Source organism: Mus pahari, chromosome 20, assembly GCF_900095145.1.
Source record: "Mus pahari chromosome 20, PAHARI_EIJ_v1.1, whole genome shotgun sequence".
NCBI lineage: Eukaryota > Metazoa > Chordata > Mammalia > Rodentia > Muridae > Mus > Mus pahari.
The window spans coordinates 41879527-41902163 of record NC_034609.1 but is presented as its reverse complement, the minus strand read 5'-3'; the positions used below and the strand labels follow the sequence as shown (position 1 = coordinate 41902163).

At 45.7% G+C, this 22637-nt stretch overlaps 1 protein-coding gene across 1 annotated transcript in view; it reads right to left on the bottom strand.

The window, feature by feature from the left end:
* The window catches only part of Cdh13 (cadherin 13), a 1027905-nt gene that overhangs the window by 630157 nt on the left and 375111 nt on the right, over positions 1 to 22637 (bottom strand). The window contains exon 3 of the mRNA XM_021220018.2: positions 2131 to 2339. Coding sequence (XP_021075677.1) covers positions 2131 to 2339 — 209 coding nt within the window. The remainder of the gene's footprint in view (positions 1 to 2130; positions 2340 to 22637) is intronic.

Genomic DNA, 22637 nt, shown 5'->3' with positions numbered 1-22637 from the left:
ATCCATCCATCCATCCATCCATCCATCCATCCATCCATCCATCCATCCATCTATCTATCTATCTATCTATCTATCTATCTATCTATCTATCTATTTATTTTTTGGTCTCACAGTCTGGCAGTTGTTTGCTTGTGTTGTTTGACAAGTTGCTCTACCACAAGTCAGTGAGATGCCGTGAAACCAGCACCAGCCAGTAAGAAACAGGCTTGCCTTTGTGTGTGGATGACTTCTCCACTGGCAAATACGGTCACCAATGTCCTACTGTCTTCTGGATATGATGTGGCCTTTGTACTCAGTACAGAACTTGCTGCAGCTGTGACTTCCTGCACAAGACCAAGCCTGTCAATGGTCCATCCTGGATGGGAGAGGGGCTCATCATCTGCCATCCCTATCTGACGAACTACTGTTGGTTGACGGCTTCTGAGAGGGGAAGTCACTCTTTTTTTTAGTGACTTAGTTACTAGTAAGTGGCCCCTGATCCAGTAACTAACCCCAAGCTCCAAGTCAATGCTTCTGCAGGCAACTCAGGTGAGACCCAATGAGTCGTGAATAGAAAGACTTGAAAAGTGAGGGGGACTTGTTTGGAAATGAACTCAGAAGGCATGGGATTAATTAAACAGTAACAGGGGCAAATGTGATCAAAACGCCCTGCTTACTGCATGAAACTATCAAATCATAGATGAAGTATCAGTGGTGTTTGTGTGCATACGTGTATGCATGCATGTGTGGTGTTTCAATCTCCCCCTAACTTGCAGACTCACAAACAGAAAAGAGAACCCTGGAGTTCGTTCTGCCCAGACACGGTAAACAGAGTCCATCCTCAAAAACGTGTATACATGACCAACTGATGGTTACTCCTACAAGTGGGGCATTGGGAAAGACACTCCAGTTCTGCCAAGGGCATTCGGCCCATCTGTCAAGAGTGTGATGACAGCATGCTCACTTGTGAGTCATCCCAGCCTGCGTCACCACCGGTCTGCAGACGAGAAGTTGTACCACTCCCCTAAGACCGTGGAGACGCTGCCGGTATGGAGGTAGCTCTTGTCAGTTCTACACCGCGCAATCGAGCCAGCTGGGGCGGCAATCTCTGTCATCTACTGAAGTCAACTGCAGACAAGGCAGGCTTGTTGTGCATCACTAGATGGAGACTCATGGGTTTCTCAGAGAGGAGAGCCAGGGCAGCAGGCACGGGAAAAGGCTCTCCATGCCTAGCTGGGGAACAAGGCCACTGTTGATGTCCTTGTTTTCTGGGAGTCTGTCAGAGTGCTTTTCAAAGTGAAAACACCAGAGTCATTGAGCCCCAGAGAAGGAAGACTTGGTTGCAGATTATCGCCAAAGGTCTCTGCCAGCCACAATAATTATACTTATATAACATGGGACACTCATCAGGTATACACATATATGGGAGTGTTGGGGATTTGCATACATGAGTATCTGGAAGGGAATACATGCCAGTTGATGGGGAAAAGTCATTCTGTGTGCAGTGCTCACTTCGCTATAAATATAAGAGCCACTGTGTTCCTGGCATGCCAAATACCCATCCCTCTTTCTTTGATAACAGCCCTTGCATTAATTTTTAAGTAACTATCCTCTTTCATTCCTGCTCCCTGTATTAGGCAGGTGGAGACATCTTCAGGAAAGGGCATAGCATCATGCAGGGTGTCCCAAGTGGTTCAGTGTCTAGTTCGGGGATGTGCATGTGATATAGTTAGAGCCGATGAGAATCAGCCACAGGCTTTGGTTGATGTCACCAGGAAGAGATGAAGCCAGGCTAATTCAGCCTGGAGAAGGAAGTGGACATGCCCGGGAACCTCTGCACTGGGATACCCGCAGAGAGGAGCCAATGGGCAAGATGGAATCAGAAGGCAGATGCAAATCAGAGCTGATGCCCTTGCCTAGGTGCCACGCTTGCTGGAGAAGGAAGTCTAAAGTATGTCAGTTACTTGCACCCCCGTGTTCCCACTGCCTTCCCCGCCTTTTGTTTTTTTTTTGGGGGGGGTTGGATTTTTGTCACTCATAGCAATGCCCACAACACCATAAAGACTCCAGAACAACACAATAAGCCCTCATCTCCCACGTGATACAGAAGCCAACATTGCTCTTGCAACCCATCCCCGGCAGCCGAGTTACCTGCAAGGATCCCTGGATGTCTTTGCCCCCGACAATCACGAGTTCTGCCATGTCTTCGGCATGAGGAGTCCTCGCATGGACAAACAGGGTCCTGCCCACCGCAGTGATGTTTCTGAGAGCCACTAAGGTGCCATCGCTGTTCACCTTGAAGTGTGGGCTTGAGACCTCGTAGTGCAGCTTCTCGTTGCCCTTGCAGTCATTGAAGGTCACTAAGGAGGGAAGACAAACAGTGGAAGAAAGGTGAGGGAGTTGTATGGCTTAACATTGGAGAAGTCTCTGATTTGATAAGCATGGGTGTATGAGTGTGTGCGTCTACTCCACAAAGCCGCCCTTTATCCTGATCAAAACCACTTGTCTCAGAGTGATTTTGACGATGCTGATGGAGATTACCCGATCAAGACATAACCTTAGGCTTAGGAGGCTGCTCATCTGGAAGAGAGGAACACACAATGCTCTGTATTTGGTCTCTAATGATGCTCAAGTTGGGCATGGACATAGGAGCCTATAATCCTTAGCATTTGGAGGTAGAGGCAGGAACATTAGAAAAAGTCATCTTTGACTACAGAACAAATTAGGGACTACCCTGGGCTATGGGAGGTCTGCCCAAAGAGGAAAACACAAAAGCGTATAGCCTTGGTCCACTTTTAGTTTCTAGGCAAGTGTTCAGCATTGTGGAGGCTGAGGAATAGGGCATGCCCTGCCCCTAACTAAGGGCTGCGGATGAAGTAACGGTCAGATATGGATGAGTCTGTTTGATGGAAGTGACCTGGAATGCCTGAGTCTTGGAGCAGAGCCACAGAAGACAGACCCATCAAAGATGGTGTTGACAAGACAATAACTGAGCTGCAACTTGAAACTGTGTGGATCAGCAGGTTCTAGAAAGGGTGAAGAGCGTTCAGGCATTCAAGCTTACTCAAAGAAACAATGGGAGTTCATGAAAGTGCAGGGGGTGCCAAATAATTCGGGGAAAGAGGACACCCAGGGGCACTTATGAGTCGTGAATTGAAAATGGGTGAGAGGTGTTGGCAAGTGGAGGGACATTCTGAAAAACGTATTTTTTGGAAACAAATAGAAAAAGCCAGTAAATTAGGGTGTTTCCTGGAAGCCGTCCACTTATCCTACCGTACGGACTGTACCAGCAGTAGGTGTGTGGTCTGGTTCTAGTGCAGAACGGGGTTGGAAATCACATGAGAACCCTTTGATGTCCCAGAGATGTCTGTCATAGGCATGAGCTATAGAGAGTGGTTTGGAGATGGGCAAGATGGAAAGCCAAGAAAATCAGGTCACTTGATGCAGGCTAAGGGCATGTGAGAGAGATGGAGATGGAGGTTCTGGGGATATGGAGGATGGGTAGATGAGGTCATAATTTAACTATGTGAGAAAAAAAAATAGAGTCTGAAGCTCTTGGATGAGCCACCTGGGTCTTACACAATGGTACCAGTGGTGCTGATGACATTGAACCATGCTCCCCTCTAGGGTGCCTCTATACCAGGCCCAAAATCCCACTATTCTGGCTCTCTCCATGTGTCCTGTATCTGCTTGCCTGCCTCCCTTCTGCTACTGATTTTGAGGATCCTTGTAGGTGAGCATGGAATTGGATTATACTTGTACATTCTTATTCACAGTGGGTATTTTCTTAAAGACTAACTTTTCTTTATTTGTATGTCTATCAGTGTATACCATATGAGTATAAGTACCTGTGGGGACCAGATGGGGGCATTAGATCTCCTGCAGTTGGAGTGACAGTTAAAGATGAGTTGCCCAGTGTCAGTGCCAGGAACTGAACTTGAGTACCTCAATGAGCTGTAAGTGCTCATAACTGCTGAGTTTTCTCTCCAGTGTTTCAAAGATGGTTTCTAAGACCCCAGTGCATCCCAGGCTAGAACTGAATATATAATATCCTTATTTCTATGCACACGTATGCTTATGATAAAGTTTAATGTATAAAGTATGCGTGGTAAGAAATTAATAACAATAATGCATAATAAAAAGCATGATTATAACACTTTTCTGTAATAAAAGCTAAGTAGATGGAATCAAAATCATTACATGGATCCTGATCATGATATCATACTCTAGTATTTGGCTGCACCAAGTTTATTTATTCTATAAACAATAAAATACTCTCTCTCTCTCTCTTTCTCACTTTCCCTCCTTCCCTGTCTCAACATCTCTTGCTTCTCTCTCTGTGTTCATGTCTCACTATGCATGTATGTGTGTTTCTCTTTCTTTCACTGTCAGTCTCCCCATATCTGTCTCTGCCTCTGCCTCTGCCTCTCCCCCATCCCCTGTTCCATGTGTGTAAACTAGTGTGTGTGTGTACACTTGTGTGTGTTTGTGTGTGCATGTGAATGCCATTTTGGACTTAAAACTTTCAGATTGCACCAGGCTGAAGGTAACTGAAGCAAAACTCTCAATAAGGAGCACGACACAACCATGTCTGATGTTCTACCTGGCAGGCTTGTCTACTCCATAAATCTGTAATGAGACATAGAACACGCAACTCAATGCATTTCTGAGGAGTCAGCACAGTTGTGTGCCCATCCCTCAGATCATGACACAGAACTTGACTGGTTCCCTCCCTTACTGAGTACAATGCTCCTTTCCTCCCTAGAGGCTACACCATCATCAGTAAAGGAACCACAGAGACAACACCATACATTGCATCCAGTGGGTAACAGAACTTCCCAGCAGGATCCTTTTGTGCTTGACTTCGCTCACCTAACATGACTTTTGTGGGGTTCAGACATGGAGTAGCTTCCCCAAATCACTACTTAGTCACCACTAAAGACTATACTGACCCTAGTCATTGGCTCATAGTCCAGGATGTCACTGTGTTAATGATTCTGTCAACAAGCACCAGGGCTATTCTCAGCCTTCGTCTCTTACAATGTTACTTCTGGGAATGTTATATTCTATGTCTCTTGGTGACAATGTCAACTTGCGTCTGAGTATACTGCTAAAGCTATGGAAAGGTCTGAGGGGCTGAGGCTGCCTTGCTCTTCCAGGAAGGTGGTGCTTACAATGACCATTATGACGTCGGCTGGCAGCAAGGATCGCTGGTGTGGGTGGAGCACTCTTCCGCACTAATCCAGGGCTGAGCGTTTACTCACACGATCTCATCTTCACAGCAGAGAAGAAGCAACCACCACTCCGATCCCCCCTACTTGGAGCTTTCTAGATAAGGTCACTGTGGTTTGGGGAATGCAAAGAGCAGGCCACATAGTTTATAAACGAGAAATGGAGAGAAGAATCCTGGTTCGTGACAGCATCGTCATTACATAAGGATAGTTACCCAACAGAGTAGAGCCCTTCTGGGATCTGCTCAGAACTGAATGTCAGAACCCCACAGAGCTCAGTCCTGCTCCCATAGCTGAGAGGTAAACTGCATTCACTGCTTCTCAGTCACACCATGTGACGCTGATCTTGGTACTCAACTTGACTATATCTAGAACCAACTAAAACCCAAAGTGCTAAGCAGGCCTGTGGTGGATTTTCTTGATTGGGCCATTAGAAGTGGGAAAAACCAGCCTACATTAAGGGACATGGAAAAAAGGTAGTTTTTGCTTTGGGCCTACTTGCCCCCACTCTTGCTGGCAAGCTCATCTGCCCTGCTGCTGTAACATTCCTTCACTGGTGTTAGAACCTACTTCTGCAGGGCTCCAGTGTGACCTGAAGACCAGCAGCTCTCTAGGAATCTACCAGGCCCCCAGCACCAGAATGGGACTACGGGGACAGCCAGCCTTGTAGACTGAACAACTACAAGATTCTTGGCCTTCTATTGCTAGACAGACAGCTTTGAACAAAGTAAGTCACAGTCTGTGAGTCAGTCTAATAAATACCCCCCTAAATATATATAATTGCTCCATCCGTTCTGTCACTGTAGAGATAGCCCTGACTATCCTGCAGGCTCCAGGGCCATATTTACGATTGCTCAGATGGACTTTGATACTTGCAGTTCTCTGACTCCCTTCCTATGACTATCTTGGTCCTCAAGCTTCCTCAGGCTTACACAGTGTCAGCTCTTGGAGATAAGTTGTACAGGGGCCATTAGCACAGAGCTCACATCCACTGGGACCAACACTCCCAAATGACAAGACCTGCAGAGACTTGCTGCCACACAGCCAGCATAAGGACTCTGGCCATAGCCCATGGACAGAATGGAAGCAGGCAGCCTCTGGTCTAAAGGCATTAGGCAAGGGAAGACAGAGAGAGTACTGAGGGAGTCCTGGATTCATATCAAACTTTGTCCCGTTCTTGCTTCTTCCCTTCCTATTTCCCCCCTTCCATCTCTATCTTCCACAAATACTGAATAAGAGCCCATATAGTGTGAGACACTGATTTCATAGCACTCACAAGAACCAACAGTCTCTAGCTTGAAATTTAACAAAGAACATGGATGTGAATCCAGCATTTCCATGTGTAACAGAGGAGCCATTTCAGGAAGACAGAATCACAGCTTTGTGCAAGAGCCCTGTGGTGCCAAGTGAACTAGATATAAGCGGGAGAGGCAGGCACAGAGGCTAAGGCAGGAAGCAAGAAGCAAGGAGAGAGATGACTGGGCCCAGGGATTGGGACCCTGAAGGTCACTCAAAGCCTTGGTCCTTAAGGGAATCCTTGCACATTCTACAATGGGCTAGTGCCTCCATCCAACTCTCCTGAGCCCATGGCTTCTCACTGCAAAGTGACACATAGCAATCAATGTCTTTCATGTCTAGGCTGTCTGCCTACTCCTCCTGGGCTCTGTCTCTCCTTCTTCACCTCCCCCCTCTACCTTCCCATACATAGATTTTTGTCACTGGCAGAAAGTACTTGGCACAGTTTTTACCCTAGAACCCCCTAACCACCTACCCAGTTTGTCCTGGTTGCATTTCTGTCATTGCAGAAAAATGTCTGAACAAAAGCAACATGGAGGGCAGAGAGTTTATTTGGCTTACAATTCCGGGTTCCAGTCCATGATTACAGAGAAGTCAAGGCAAGAATGCAAAGCATCATGTCCAGTCAAGAGAAGAGAGAGAATAAACACAAGGATCGCTGTTTCCTTGCTCCTATGTGCTCTGTCCTCTCATGCTAGTCGAGATCTCCTACCAAGGTGATGGTATTACCCACAACAGAGCTCCCTAACAGTCAAAACAATCCTACACAGACTCATAGGCCCAACTGGTCTAGACAAGTCCTCATTAAGACTCCCCTCCCAGGTGATTCCAGGGTATGTCAGGGTGACAGCTCAGACTAAAACTAGGGACCAAATCGAATAACTAGCGGTGCCACTTCTTCATTCTGTTTCCTAACACAAGCCATGTGTCATACCTATCAACCGTATCGAGATATCTCTACTTTTTATCTGTTTATTTTCACAGCCCAGAGGAGAAAAATGAATCTCATTTTAACATTCGTTTCTATGTGTTTAACAATAAACCAACCACGTTTATTTCATATGAGAAGCCACCATGACATTCTCTCTGAATCCCATTATTATCCAGGAGTAAAAAGATGCTTTGTTGGTGGGGATGAGAGCCCTGGTCCTGTTGTGAGCAGAGCAAGCTGGAGACAAGGCTACAAATTGAGATCAAGGCCTGTGGTGACCTCCTGACTTAGTTGAGCCCTGCAGTAGAAATGGGTATAGTTCACAGTCTCCTCTGAACTCCATATTCTACACATATCATGCCACATGCACACAGTCTCCTCTGAACTCCATAGTCTACACATATCGTGTCACATGCACACAGTCTCCTCTGTTCAGGCTGACTCCAGGTATTAGTAAAGGTAGAAGTTCTAGTTCATTTCTCCATATACTTTACTACAGCTTTGCCTGGTCCCAAAACACAGCCGAGGCCAAACGGGCCAGTCATGGCACCCACCACTCACCACTGCAAGCTGCATGGCTCCTGACTGCCCAGCATTGTGTCAATGCATGGTCCATATCTTCTCTTCCTCACACGGCCACACAATAGCAATGTTTTCTGGCTTTTTACTTTTTCATTACCTACTTCCCTAAAGAGATGTTTTATATATTTTCCTAAATTTTATCACTCTCATAAAATTTTAACAACATGGATACATTGATGTTCGTCTGTGTATTTCATGTCTACCACAGCTTATTTTTTTTTCTAAGTATCTCAGTATTCCTTCCCACATAAATATAAATTTGTCTCCTTGGAGGTAATACAGTCCCACTGAGTATCATGGAGAATAATGTAGAAGCAACACTTGCCACTTCACAGGAGAAGAAACTGACTTGGGGACTTGTTTAATCAGGGTCAGGTAAATGGAAATGTATGGGGCAAGAATGCACCCCAAGTCTGACCTGTCTGCTTAAGTTCTAGGTACATTCACTTCCTAGTAGTAGAGGATCCAGAGAAGAAGAGCAACTTCTCATCTCAATCGCCATTGGTATCTCACGAATATCCCAAGGGGGAGGTCGTCAAAGGTACACAGTGAGATCATCAGAGGTACACAGTGAGGTCATCAGAGGTACCCAGTGAGATCATCAGAGGTACCCAGTGAGGTCATCAGAGGTACACAGTGAGGTCATCAGAGGTACCCAGTGAGATCATCAGAGGTACCCAGTGAGGTCATCAGAGATACCCAGTGAGGGCATCAGAGGTACCCAGTGAGGTCATCAGAGGCAGTGAGGTCATCAGAGGTACCCAGTGAGATCATCAGAGGTACCCAGTGAGGTCATCAGAGGTACCCAGTGAGGTCATCAGAGGTACATAGTGAGGTCATCAGAGGTACCCAGTGAGGTCATGAGAGGTACATAGTGAGGTCATCAGAGCCAGAGATGAGCACATGAGGTGTGTTGGTAAGGACATCAGAGGTGACAGACGAGCACATCAAAGGTACTAACATCTTATGCTAGCTGAATGTTAATTAAAAAAACAAAAACAAAAACAAAATTTGAAGAAAAAAAAAGTCTTCATGAATCAAGTGTATAAACCACACCAGTAACTGAGATGTCAGATAACAAACTGCCTGTCTGAATGCCAGCTTTCCACAATTCCCGGCCATTCCTGGCATAGAGTGGAGGCTGGGGACCTGGCACGCTGTGGTTAGTTACTTCTGTGCCACAGGAATGGCAGTGTTCATGCTGCTTTTTCAGCTCTTTGCTGATTCCGACTCCTGTTGGAGACCTGCTACCTCAGAGCACCCCACACCTTTACTCTTGCCTTCTGGAAAATGGGCTCCCCAGACCCTTGTGACATGCATCAAAATAAGATACATGTCTGTGCACAGAGCTCTTGGGACTGAACTTGACTCTGACAAGGATGATCACTGGAATCTCCATCCCCTCTCCTCCTGCATAGCTTCCCTCTCCCAGAGGGTGTCCCCACATCCTGTGCTCCCCTCCCCCCACTTCTTTTGAGTCCTGCCTCCTTGCTCAGATCAGGAACAGTGAGCTGTTACCATGGAGACGGGCACTCTATGCAGCTCCACTGATTCTGAGGTCCAGTGCATCTGCCTGTGAACCTCTTTGCTTAGTAGGGCGAAGCCCAATTGCTTCCTGCCAAGGGCATGGAGAAGGAAGAGTGATATCAAGCAGGTGAAGGTCCAGCATTTCACTCACGGCAGACGTAACACTGAAAGACTGTTTATAAGGATAACTCCACTTAAACCCAATCTGTGATATTTCCTCAAAAGGCACCCCATAGAGAGCTTTAAGTTCACCCTCAGGATTACAATTCCTCTTTTCTACCCATACCAACTCCACGTGGATAGTCTCTTCCTTTCTGGGAAGGGAGGATAATTTTTATATAACATGCCTATAGTAGCGTGTCACATAAATTGAATAAGAATGCCACCTTACCCCATCTGTCAGAATAATTGACCCTCAGTTGGTGAAGCTGTTTGGGAAGGATCAGGAGGTGTGGGCTTGTTGGAGGAGGTGTGTCGCTGGGGGCAGGCTTTAAGACTCATCCTCCCCAGTGTATTGCAGGCCAAGGTGCAGGCTCGCTGATTCCTGCCCCTCTTTGCTCATCTCTCATGGACTTTAACTCTCTGGAACCATGTACCCAAGTAGATGCTGCATTTTGTAAGTTGCCATGCTCACGGTATTTTGTCTCAGCAATAGAAAGGTGACTAAGACAACGCAGAACCCAAAGGGTGTGCTTTTCTAATAAATATATGTTAAAACAAGCCTAAAAATTCCAATCAATAAGAGGTGAGTTTAGTCTCAAAGTCCTTTCACTGCCATCTGGTGCTTCCTTGGAAATCCTGGGTTACACATCCTTTATACCCCTTACAGCTGCCCCCTAGCCACTTCATAATCCAAGCCTGATAGCCAGGTATATGAACTACTTTCCTCTTTACTGTGATACAAGAAGTAACTGCAGAGAGGAAATGTTTATCTTGGCTCACAGTCTTAGGGCATACAGTCCAGCATGGCGGGAAGGCACACTAGCAGCCAGGCATGCTGTGTGCATAATCAGGAAACAGAGCAGACAGGAAGTGAAGCTGAGTTGTCACACCTAAAGGGTCAAGGGTCAAATCTCTCCCAGTAAACCCACTTCCCTCCACAAGCCTCTACTTCCTAAATGTCCCTCCGTCTTCTAAAACAGCACCTGCAACTGGGGAGCAAACTGTTGAGCCTATTGGGGTATTTTACATTCCTATCACAGCAGCCAAGACTGGAATGCATAGTATATCTGACATCCACTGGAAATGAAGGGTTGATGAAGATACTCATCCTAGCAAAGGCATCAAACAAGGTGGCTCCTATGGGGTAACCAGTGACGTGTAAGGCAGACTTGATGTCCACAATGAAGAGGTTATTAAAAGAGAAATTTATCCTATAGAAAAGAGGCTCTACATTCTTACTTATTCTAAGACTATATTCCCAATTAAGGTATACTACTGACAGAATGGCCACGCCTTACACTCTCCTATTAGAAACTGGTTTTTTTGGTTCTGCAGCATCAGTGAGGGGCCAGTCAGGCATGGAGATGAAGCCAGTGTATGTCCAGAGGTACAGAATTTAAAGAACACAACTCAGGAAGCACTGGATGATTTATGATGATTTAAAATGTTTGTTTCTATAGTGGTAACCCACAAAGCCTTAGTAGCTCTGAATGATATTTCCATAGATGACTCAAAGGAAGAATTTTAATATGCAATTAAACTTGTGAACAAATACCTAAGCCCTCCCCGATGGGGGAAGCCGCTGAACTGTCCATGCTCCCTTGAACCTACTGGAAATTTCCTCACATACTTTATCATGGTGACATTTAAAATAGCTTCTAGAGAGAATTAAAAAAAAAAAAAACAGAAAGAAAGAAAGAAAGAAAGAAAGAAAGAAAGAAAGAAAGAAAAGAAAAGAAAAGAAAAGAAAAGAAAAGAAAAGAAAAGAAAAGAAAAAGCTAGCCATGTTATGCGCCCTCCTCGAGGATTTATGGGCATCCATTGCATAACATCATTCTTTGAGATAATCTGTGAGCACCCCAGGAGGAGGGGGAGGGAGGTGAAGCCGCCCCACCTGGGGGAAAATGCAAATTAGATGAACGGCACCACTTGGCGTTTCAATTATGCTTTCAGCGTGTTTCCACTCAAAATGTCCTCTGGGCTTAATGTAAATGTCACAAAAAGACAAACTTTAGCTGGGAGACAAAAGCCACCACTGAAATGGGAAGTTTGGCACATGAATTAAGGGGCTTAATCTTCCTGACCCGGATGTCAGCGCTTTCTCGTTTCTTTGTTTCGAATGTTGGTTCTCAGGGATGCAAACCCCAAAGGCACAGACTTCTCACCATCACAGAAAGTGGAGCAGGGGAGAAAATTAAGCTGTACTACCAGGAAAAGGGAAAATGCAGATGGATTTACATTGCTCTGCTAAGTACTGAAGACCTCTCTCCTCCTACAGAGAGATCTGAGCTAATACACGGGTCCTGTGAAATACTTATAAGGGCGTTTGGCCGCCTCTGTGGCCCATCCGCTCCCGTCTGTGATGGGATAATGGTTCTTAAGGTTGTAGGCCTTGCTTGAGGCTTGCCAACTGCATCTGCCATAAATTTGGCCCACAGTGATGCCCACAGTCTTTGAGTACTGGTGCAAGGATGCATGTGAACTGGGAGGGAGGGCTGTGAGTCAGTCGTCCTGGGAGCTACAGCCTCCCCCAGACGGGATCTATACCCATCACCTCTACCCACACACCCAGAGAACGGCCCCTTCAGTGTGAAGAGAAGTCCTGATCTATAGCACTTATCAGATTCAACCGCAACGATGATTCCGAGACGCCAACTTGCCTCCGACTGCCTTGCAAATTCTCTGAACTGTATCTGCTCACAGGACTACCTTCCTTAGTCATCTTCGGAATCTTGGCACTGTCCCTGTATGGGTAAACACAAACTTTATTCTCTCTCACGTTAAGCTGAATCTTTCTTCCCAGGACCGTTTGCCTAACCAAAACCACAGAATTCAACTGTCCTGAGAGCACAAAGGGCTCATATATTAGTTGAAGTTCAATATCTGGGGGCTCGGGGAACAAGGACTTTCTAATAAATAAACTGCTGCTTGGTTCAGAACCATCAGATGGACCCACCATGGGATGTACAATATCAACCCAATGGCCCTTCATGCCCCTCCATATCCCATTGGTACCCAGAGGCACTAGCATCTTCTGAAAGAATGTGTGGGCTTAGTCCAGAGCTTCATTAGAACTGCATGAAAGACACAAACAACATTTCCTGTGGTTTCCCAAGCCAGAATTGCTCTCGCCTTCTGGGGACTAGTTCGCCATTCACAAGTGTGCAGTGCCACTCATGGCAGGGCACACGGTGATGACTGGCCCGTGCTCCAGTCTCCATTTGTGATACCATCTTGCACCCTGCATGCACTGGGCTGTATGCTCTGCTCCGTGTTTGGCTCGGAATCGTTCTGACATCCACAGGACTTGTGTGAGGTCTTGGGAGTCTCTCAGCATGACAGATGAGCTCAGGAGTGGATTTGTACTTCCAAAGACTGTGTGGATTTGATAGACACGCAGTACTCATGAAACAGCCTTAATACCATCTCACGCATCAATTCCAACTTTGATAAAACAGAGTCTCAATTCTATCATGTCAGAGGAAGATATAATGAATGATTCAGCCAAGGAAATCCTTAGTACAAACCTATTTTTGCCATGTAAACCCTTAAGGGTTTCTTCTTAGGAAAAGGCAGAAACCATATCTGCTTTCAGGAGATTTTTTTTTTTCTTTCTGCAGACCATTAAAAACTGAGCTGCTAGTTCCCAGTTTTCTGTTTTCTGTCAAACTCTCATCTTCAGTGTCTTTTAAAGCATGGAAAGCTACTCTCTGATTGGACGCTGAACAAGTCTGTCCCAGGGTGATTATGAGTTTGGAGCTGGAGATGGTGTGGATTTGCACATGGCAGAGAGCCTGACACTGTACTTGATCAACTCCAGGACGGCAAGCTGACAGCCCAACCTTGGAACCACTCCCCACATCCAACTGAGGAACCATGGCATGAATGCAGGTGAATGTTTGCATGAGTGTGACGATCAGAAACTTCCCCCAGCCAATGAGACAAAGCCATGGATTCGGCAGGGCTGAGAAGCACCACATCCAGGGGTGTACGAGATCTCCTTGATGACTTCGGTTGAGTCATCTAGCCTCCTTACAAAGCCCTTAGCTCATCTTGCCCTACTAAGCTGGGTGCATATCTGTGTCCCTCCCTGTGAGTATCTCCGGGGTAAGTGAACACGAGGAGAGGCTTCCTCTACTATGGTAAGGATAAATGCTCTTACACTTACAGTCATGGGGGTGCCCACTGGTGGCAGGGTACCCTGGAATCCAGAGCCCAACGGGGTTTGATACCCTGGCGAGTCTTGAGGTCCCACATTCCTCCAGGCTCTATCAGCAGACGTCTTTATGGAGGACAGAGCCTATAAGAAGAAGCGTGTGCACCCAGCACAGAACCAGAAGATAGATGGCAAAAAGCTATGGCACCACTTCCCTGGCCAGCCCTGTGGGTCCATGGTTCAGAGGCAGAGTGTTCTATCCAAGCTCGCAGACTTGTAGACCATTGGCAAATGGAAGCATCACCATCACTGTGGTTCTGGCTTGTGAAAGCAAAGCACTATGGGAGATCTGATGCTGGGAAGACCAAGGCAGGGGTGGGCGTTAGGTTTCAAACCGGCAATCAATAGCTGAGGTGCCTAGTTAACTATCAAAACCTGGCTGCCAAGTTCTCCCTGTGGTCCCTCAGCCCCTACCTGTCACAGGGCCTTCCTAGCCCGCACACCGCGGGATACCCTCCCTCCTACCCTGAACTTCTCTAGTCCTGGTGGTGGGAGCTGGGCTGCTTTCCCCTATATAACCTAATCACTTTGGTTACCTGCTCTCTTTTTGTACCTTTGGATCTTCTGGCTGTTGTACCTGGTTCTCCTCTCTCCCCTCTCCCCAGATGGTACAGTTCAGTCTGGTCTTTTCCACTCTCGACTCTCCCAGATATCCCTACCTCTAACTATTCTCTGCCCCTTTATCTATAATACACCGTCTCCTCCAGCATATTCTTCTTCTTCTTCTTTTTTTTTTTTTCATTCAGTGGGGTGCCTTTACTTCTTTAAGGAGTCATAGATTTGCAGTCTTGAGAGAGGGCTGTACCTACAAAAGGGCAGTGGAGGACTCCTTTCTCTAAGAGCCTTTCAGAAATGTCAATCAATCAAGGAAGAGGACAGGAGTGCACTTGGGAGATGTTCTGAGCTCCTGCAGAAGCACATGGAATATGCAAAAGAGAGAGGGGGAGGGAAGGAGATACAGCTGTGCAGATAGGGAGCTCTGTAAGGCGAATGTTGGTATTTCTCTGACCTCATATTTATCTCTATCCTGGAAATGCCTACAGAAGTTCAGGCTATCACTTAGAAGCCGGGTTCTCTCTGGATGAGATAATTTGCCTGTCACTGGATCCTTTCAACTGGAACATGTTTGACTACTGAGCAATGTATTGGGAGAGAGTCCAGTGTTAGATGATTCTCATACAATGGAGGAGGAATTAGATTATCCCAAAGCTCAACATATTTATCCAGCAGCCCATTAAGCATGTCATTTCTTCACTCACAGTGTGCATGATACTAGGCAGGAAGGAACAAATGCCAAGACAAAGATGAATACTGCGTGCTATCTACCTCTGTGGTATTTAGAGTCCAGAAAGTTGACCCTGTGAAGATTTGGAGGGCTGCCATATTGAAGCCCAGTGTTCCATTTCGTCATCATGTCGAAAGGCCAAATAAGTAGCATATGGTAGAAATTACAAACAGACAGCTCATAACTCAGTGTAATAAATTCTACCCAGCAGGGGAAGGAAGCCAACCAGTGAGCAGGCTCACCATTCCCAGAGGCACCGAGGCAGGAACGTATCAACAAATGTATCTTGTATCACCAGAGAGCCGAGCTTTCTAAAAAATGGCTTAGAAAGGCAATCTTCACCTAATTTTCATGGGATTTGTTACAAGATTGAATTTGTTCTAGACAATTGAGTTTATTCGTGCTTAGTTACAAAACTCGATTTTTTTGCATAAAATTTAATAAGCTGGTCTTGAATGAGTTTGTTTTGTAGAAGTGGACAAGTTAGTTGGGTATCAAAAAAAAAAATCTGTAAAGTATTGGCATATATAGGAAACATCAAGCCTTGGTTTACGATGTAGCTAGAGATGCCGTAATACCCAATCACATTTATTCCACGCGTCTAGTTAGCATGAATGGCCCTTGGCTCATATGAACATACACCGAAGATCACAAAAACTCTTTCTTCCAGATTTGCAAGGCACTCACTGGAATATATCAGTGCTGTCTTTTAAATGTGGCATCTGAGTTCCTTAATAGTAGTGCCCATTTATAGAGCTTTCTCCATGTGCTCAGCGGAGAGCCCACTACCTGAACACCAATGATTTTTAAATCTCCCATAGTTCCATGAAAGCACTGTTTTCTACATAAGGGAAGATGAGACTTTTAGAGGTAAAGACTATTCCTTAAGGTATAAAGAGAATAGTTGGAACAATGTGTTTTGCATCAAACACAGACCACTGCCCTGTGACCTGGGGGATATGGGATGACTGGTGTAGAAAACTGTTCCATGGTCTAGAAGGACCCGGCCCAATGGGAGGCCAAACACTCTCTGCTTGAAGCCAAAAGTGTTATCAAAGAGTAAATTGAGCAGAATTTTCAAGTCAAGAGACCAATCAGGGGAACCCATAGAGCAAATAACCCAAATCACACATGGGTCAAAGTCTATGGGAAGACAGACTAAGGGCATGTGGACTCCAGAAGAGTCTAGAAATACTTTCTGAAGACAGTGTAAATATTAGAATATATGTAAATATATGCAAATATGTTGAGGCTGAAGGGCATGACCTAAGGCGGCATTGTATGTCTTTCCTAGAGTATGTTCCTGTCATGATGCGAAGAGTTTTAAGAGAGATGTCTCAGTCAAACTACCACAGCCCCTAACATGCTACGTTCTGTACCTCAAACATTTTCTCTCAATCAGCACTGTGGAAATCCAGGCCCTCTGTGAGGGCAGGAACTTCCTAATTCTGTTCCTCTCCAGCTATGCTCAGTGCCTGTCCTAGCACAGAGAGAACAACCCAGGAGATTAGTGGACTCACTGTGGTTGCAACGAATTAACTCACCCACCTCCTTCCTGATTGCAGTGGATGAAACTCTCACCAGCTATGATGACCAACTGTTTCTGTCCAGGTGACAAGAGCCAATCAAGAAATTCAAATACAGTGATTTGGCTTGTAGTACACAGGGCACAATTAATTCTTGCATGCACATATGGATATTTGTGATGTTAGCAGGAGCACAAGCAGCCCTGAGGTCATGCCTATTCATCCTCTGGTTGCCAAGAGATGTTGCATACTTTATGCACTGGAGCTCCGGATAATGAAACAATAGTACATCTTGGCCATGTGGGTCTTGTCACTTATTAGTGGTCTTCTAGGGTCTCATGATTTCCTCACTGTACAATAACCTTTGCCCCTTTCCCAGGAAGGAAGTAAACAGCAAGATAGCCCAAAGTGTTTGCGCTCTGTTTCTTCCCACCTGAATTATCATGGGAGCACATGAGCCAAATGTAAATCATAGCTTTCCATCAAAAGTGGCAACTTTTGCAATTGAAGGGTTCTTCTATGGGATCTCAAGTCTATTACTGTGATTACGTGTCTCAGAATGTTCTTTGAACGTACCCGCGGCAAGTCTAAGGTTCTTGAGATTTACAGCTCACGTTTCTTTCTTTATATATCCGCTTCAAACTGAAGCATATGGTCTCACACAACTGTGATATTTACGATAACGAATCGCAGATGCTTAAATGGGAGTAATCTGAAAACACTCAAAGGCTAAGATTCTGCAATCTTACCGCAAACACTACAAAGTGAGAACCTTTGGATTACGTTGCTTTCCAGAGAGTTATCAGGAGGCATGGGGGTTCACACATCTCCGGGAAGACATGCAGAAAAGAGCACCCCTCCCCCCTCTCAAGAAACACTTGAAAATAACTATAGGACTTGGAGATTGTAAATCTAGTATTTCTGTGGGAATGTGAACTGTAAGTGCTTCTGGATATAGGTGGGCATACAGACTGGAGAGTCCCTTGCTTGCACCCATCCCAGGACACATTATGGAGTGGTCGTCTATAAATATGAAAGGCTAAAATGCAGTCTGATGGAGGGGACAGGAAAGAAAGGGGTAACTCTTTATCTTTCCATTAGCTATACATGATAATGTATGTTTAAACAAACTTACAAATTGTATGTCTATCAGTAATTACTTTGACTTCCCCATCGGCTGGACATGATAGTACATACTTGTAATCCCAGAACTCTGGAGGCTGAAGCAGGAAGATTTATAAGTCTAAGGCTACCCTGGGCTATATAGTGAGACACGATCTTAAAGCAAAACAAAAGTCCCGTTGTCACACTAACCCACCCACAAAACTTTCAGCCCCAAATTTATCCTGTCTACAAGAAAAGCAGGGATGGGGGATGGAGGAGAGACTGAGGGAACGGTCAGCCAGCAACTCATGGCCAAGCACCAATCCCTGATATTATTGATATTCTGTTATGCTAGCAGACATGAGTCTAGCATGACAGTCCTCTGAGAGGATCCACCCAGCAGCTGACTCAGACAGATGTAGACACTCACAGCCAAACAGAAGATGGAGCCTGGGGACTCTTATGGAAGAATAAGGGGAAGGATTGTGGACCCCAAAGGGGATAGGAACTCCACAGGAAGACGAACAGAGTCAAGTAACCTGTTCCCTTAGAGCTTTCAGAGACTGAACCACCGACCAAGAAGAATACACAGGCTGGACCTAGGCCTCCCTGCACATCTGAAACAGATGTGAAGCTTGGTCTTCATGTGGGTCCCAAACAACTGGAGCAGAGGCTATCCCAAAAGCTGCTGCCTGTGTGTGGGATACATTCTAGCTGAGCTGCCTTGTCTGGCCTCAGTGGGAGAGGATAGGCCTATCCCCATAGAGATCCGATGTGCTAGGGTCGGGCGCTACCCAGAGACGCTTCCACCTGCACAGAGGAGAAGGGGGGGAGGAATGGGGGAAGGATTGTGGGAGGGGGTTGTGACCGATAGGGGGAAATGAGTGGGATATAAAGTGAATTTAAAAAGTCCCTTTGTCACATTAGGCAGATAAATTCTCCCCGTGAATAATTTACATCAATAAATAGATCAACTACATTGTCTTCCGCAGCCTCTTTGTATGTCCTGGTGTAGACAGCACATCCATAAAGCTGCTTGCTAATGCTGGACACCAAGGTGTTCCCGTTTCATAAGAGCGGCTGCGCAATAAGAGATAGCTTCGTCTCTATCTTTTGTGCAGATATTTGAGTAGTTCAGACCCCTTTGGAAACTTTGGCTTCAAATAAAATACCAACCTATAATTTATGTAGACACAGGAACCAACCTCCCTGAAAGATTTCTTGGGTCTACAGATCATGAGGGGCACCGGTCCTCACATCAGTGACAGCTGTCTGTCCTCACATAAGTGTCTTGTCTCCTTGATTGTTACCTCACTAATAAGGTTGTAGCCTACCATGTCCAGACAGCTTCCCTGAGCAAAATAGAGAATTCCCTTTTCTTAGCAGGGCCTTCCTCCTCTCTGCCTGATCCGGGGAGCTCAAACCACACTCTACCTGGTGAAATTACAGGTTCAACTTCCTGGAATACCTCCATGCAAATGAGGTATCCCCAGCCTCAGGCAATAAAACTTCACCCTAAGAAGGACCCCTTCCCTTTCTCTGAGGTTCATATCTAGAGCCCTGGCTCAACCCTCTGAAAGTGTCCGCATATGAGCCCACCCTGAATAAAGGTCTATGCACCAGCTAAGATAGTCTCAGAGAGCTGTTTCATTAAGATCCTCAGGGAAGGCTTTCTCAATGCTCCTCCCCCAGGCACTCACTCCCCACCAGAGTGGGAACCCACAGAGCCCACCCGTTCCAGACTCTGCTTCATCCTTCCAGCCTGGTGTGAGGTGGCATCTGGACACCCTGAGAGAGAGAAAATGGAAGATGCGGAACCACAGTTGGACCCCAACACGAATACCACACTTGCTGCAGGTTTGATGCTAAGAATTAAGCATGGTGGTAGGCTACAGGGCACTTGGGTGTTTTCATCTCTTGCTTTGTACCAGACTATGAGCTCTCCTGGAGCAGAATATTTCCCAGATGGCCATTCTATCCCCAAGGCTCTGTCCCTAGGGCTCTACAGGCACCTGTACATTGTGTGTTATGGAATGAATATTTGCTTGCATATGGAATGAATATTTGCTTGCATAGAAAAAGCTCATCTTCTTGCCAGAACACAGCTACTTGCTAGGACGTTGCCTTCCACAGGAAAAGGTTGACTTAGGTTCTCATTCCCCCTTTATATTTGATTCTTCCAGTCCAGAATAAAAATCTTTGGGCCAGTAGGAACTTGGGCAGTCCAGGAGCTCTTGCATGAACTATAAGTCTAGAGGCTGACCAGCTGTGGGCATGAAGTCAATATTATCTATGTGGGTCTGTTAAGACTGGCAGGTGATGCTCATACCGATTCCACGCTGGTTCCTAGATGCAAGGGGGTGGAGTGTGGTTCTTACTCTTTCAGCTTCCCCTGTTGATGAGAACAGGGAGGGAGACTTAATGGGATCTCCCCCTGAAATGCTGAGCTCTCCTTCACAGACTGACAATTAGGTGTGGATGGAATTGGAACTTAAGGCAGGTGTCTTAGGGTTTTACTGCCATGAACAGACACCATGACCAAGCCAACTCTTATAAAGGACAACATTTAATTGGGGCTGGCTTACAGGTTCAGAGGTTCAGTCCATTATTATCAAGGTAGGAACATGGCAGCGTTCAGGCAGGCATGATGCAGGAGGAGTTGAGAGTTCTACATCTTCATCTGAAGGCTGCTTGCAGAATACTGACTTCTAGGTAGCTAAGGTCAGGGTCTTAAGACCATGCCCACAGTGACACACCTACTCTAAAAAGGCCACACTTCTTAATAGTACCATTCCCGGGGCCAACCATCTACAAACCATCACAGCATGGAACATTCTAGTATCTTCCCTAAGGCAGGTAAAACTTGGAATCTGGACTTACTTATGCTCCCACAGGCTGGCATGAAGGTCTAGAGTGCATCGAGAGACACAAAAGCTTTTGAGCTGGCAATAGTACCACACATCACTCTCAACCTGAGGTCAAGAGCCCACGGCTACCACACAGTTCTAGCCCACTGCTTGTTTTTGCAAATAAAATTTGTGAGATAATGTCACATCTATTACATGTGACCTTAGCTACTGTTCTACATATGTAGAGTTGAATAGATTTTTAAAGAAGACGGGAGGGAGGAGGAGGAAAAGGAGAAAGAAGATGAGGAAGAGGAGGAAGGAGGAGAAGGAGGAGGAGGAGGAGGACAGTCTGATTTGTAACTATTTGGTATTTCGCAGAAAGAGGCTGTTGACCCTTCTAGGCCAAGGTCACATTCCACTTCCATTCTCGAAGAGCTATTCTATACCACTTCGGCACACACACAGGCAAGTAAACTCATGTAGGACATATGTCACATTCTCCATTTCACAATTAACCACCAAGACAATCAAGAGAATGGGAAAATGACTCCAATCCACACACGTCAATGTTATGCCAACGTGAGCCTTGCCTTTAATTTTCTAAAATGCAATATGTTGGGAGAAAATTTCCATTCAAAATAGAATCTCAAGAGGCTAGGCTTTTTAAATACTCTTTTAAAATCCATTATCAGTCATTAAGTATAGGGACAAACTGCAGAGAAGATGAATTGTCCCCAGGGAGCAGAAAGGGTACCATGCATATCTATATATTTATGTATCGAAGACAATAATTTAATTTAGCGCTAAGAAGCTGCCTGGTTTGTGCTTTTAATCAAGTTCTCATGCTTTACTGTTTGTCTTCAAGGTTCAGCTTCCCACACTGAAAGCAATCTGTCATATAATAACATGATTTATCATTATGTTTTGTTCTTTTCTTGTACGAGGTCTGTCATCATTTCCTTTCAAATGGCCAAGAGGGCTGTGTTTCCCTCCATTCTCCTCTCCTGAACATTTTGGCTTCCCAGAAAACCTAATGGGAATTACCCAGCCCAAAGGTGAGACAGAAATAACGACAGTTTTCCCTTTGATGAGGGTTTGGGTCATTAGCGAAATAGTCAAGTCCCATTTCTTCTATAAGGGAGCAAACAGTAAAACCATCCGGAAAGCTAAAACCCCTCAGATTGCTTGATTATCTGTCTCCTGGAAGTTAGGTGCTACACCAGAACATTGAAAAGAAATAGCCACCGCATATAGCAAGTACTTCCAAATCCAGTGAACCCAGGGAAAGGCCCCATTGAAACGATGGCACAAATCCCCTCTGTAGTTTTACATGTTCATGTTGACTGACTGTGTTCCGATACTGATCTTCAATGACTGTCCAGTAAAACATCATTGCGTGCACTCTTCTCTCAATACTCAAATTCTCTGGAGCTACAAGTATGCCACTCTGGGCTAGAGAAAAGCCTAGAGAGAAGATGTGGTGATCTGATCCCAGCAGGAGCAAGTACCACAGAGGGGTGGGGAGGGGTGGGGAGAACCAAAGCAAAGCAAAGCCCAGCCACTCCTTCATTCCTCTATTAGTAAGAACTCTGGCAATGTTAACCATGCTTTCAGGAATGCAGCCCTTGCTGAGTTAACCTGACTGACCACCTAGGAAGGCAACCTGAAGTAACGGGGAGATTCCTTGTTACCCCCCCCCCCCCGAGCTTAGGTGTGGATGCTTGAGAGGATAAAACACAGAGTTTGCTGTAAAACTCTGTGTATTAAGAGAGAAACAGAGAGAAGAGAAACAGTTCAGACTCGAAGGGGTGAGGAACAGGATGGGGATGGCGGAAAGGGAGACGAGGGAAGGTGGTGGGAGACCCCTGGAACAGGGGGCATGTGTGTATGTGTGGTATGGTGTGTGTGTGTGTGTGTGTGTGTGTGTGTGTGTGTGTGAGAGAGAGAGA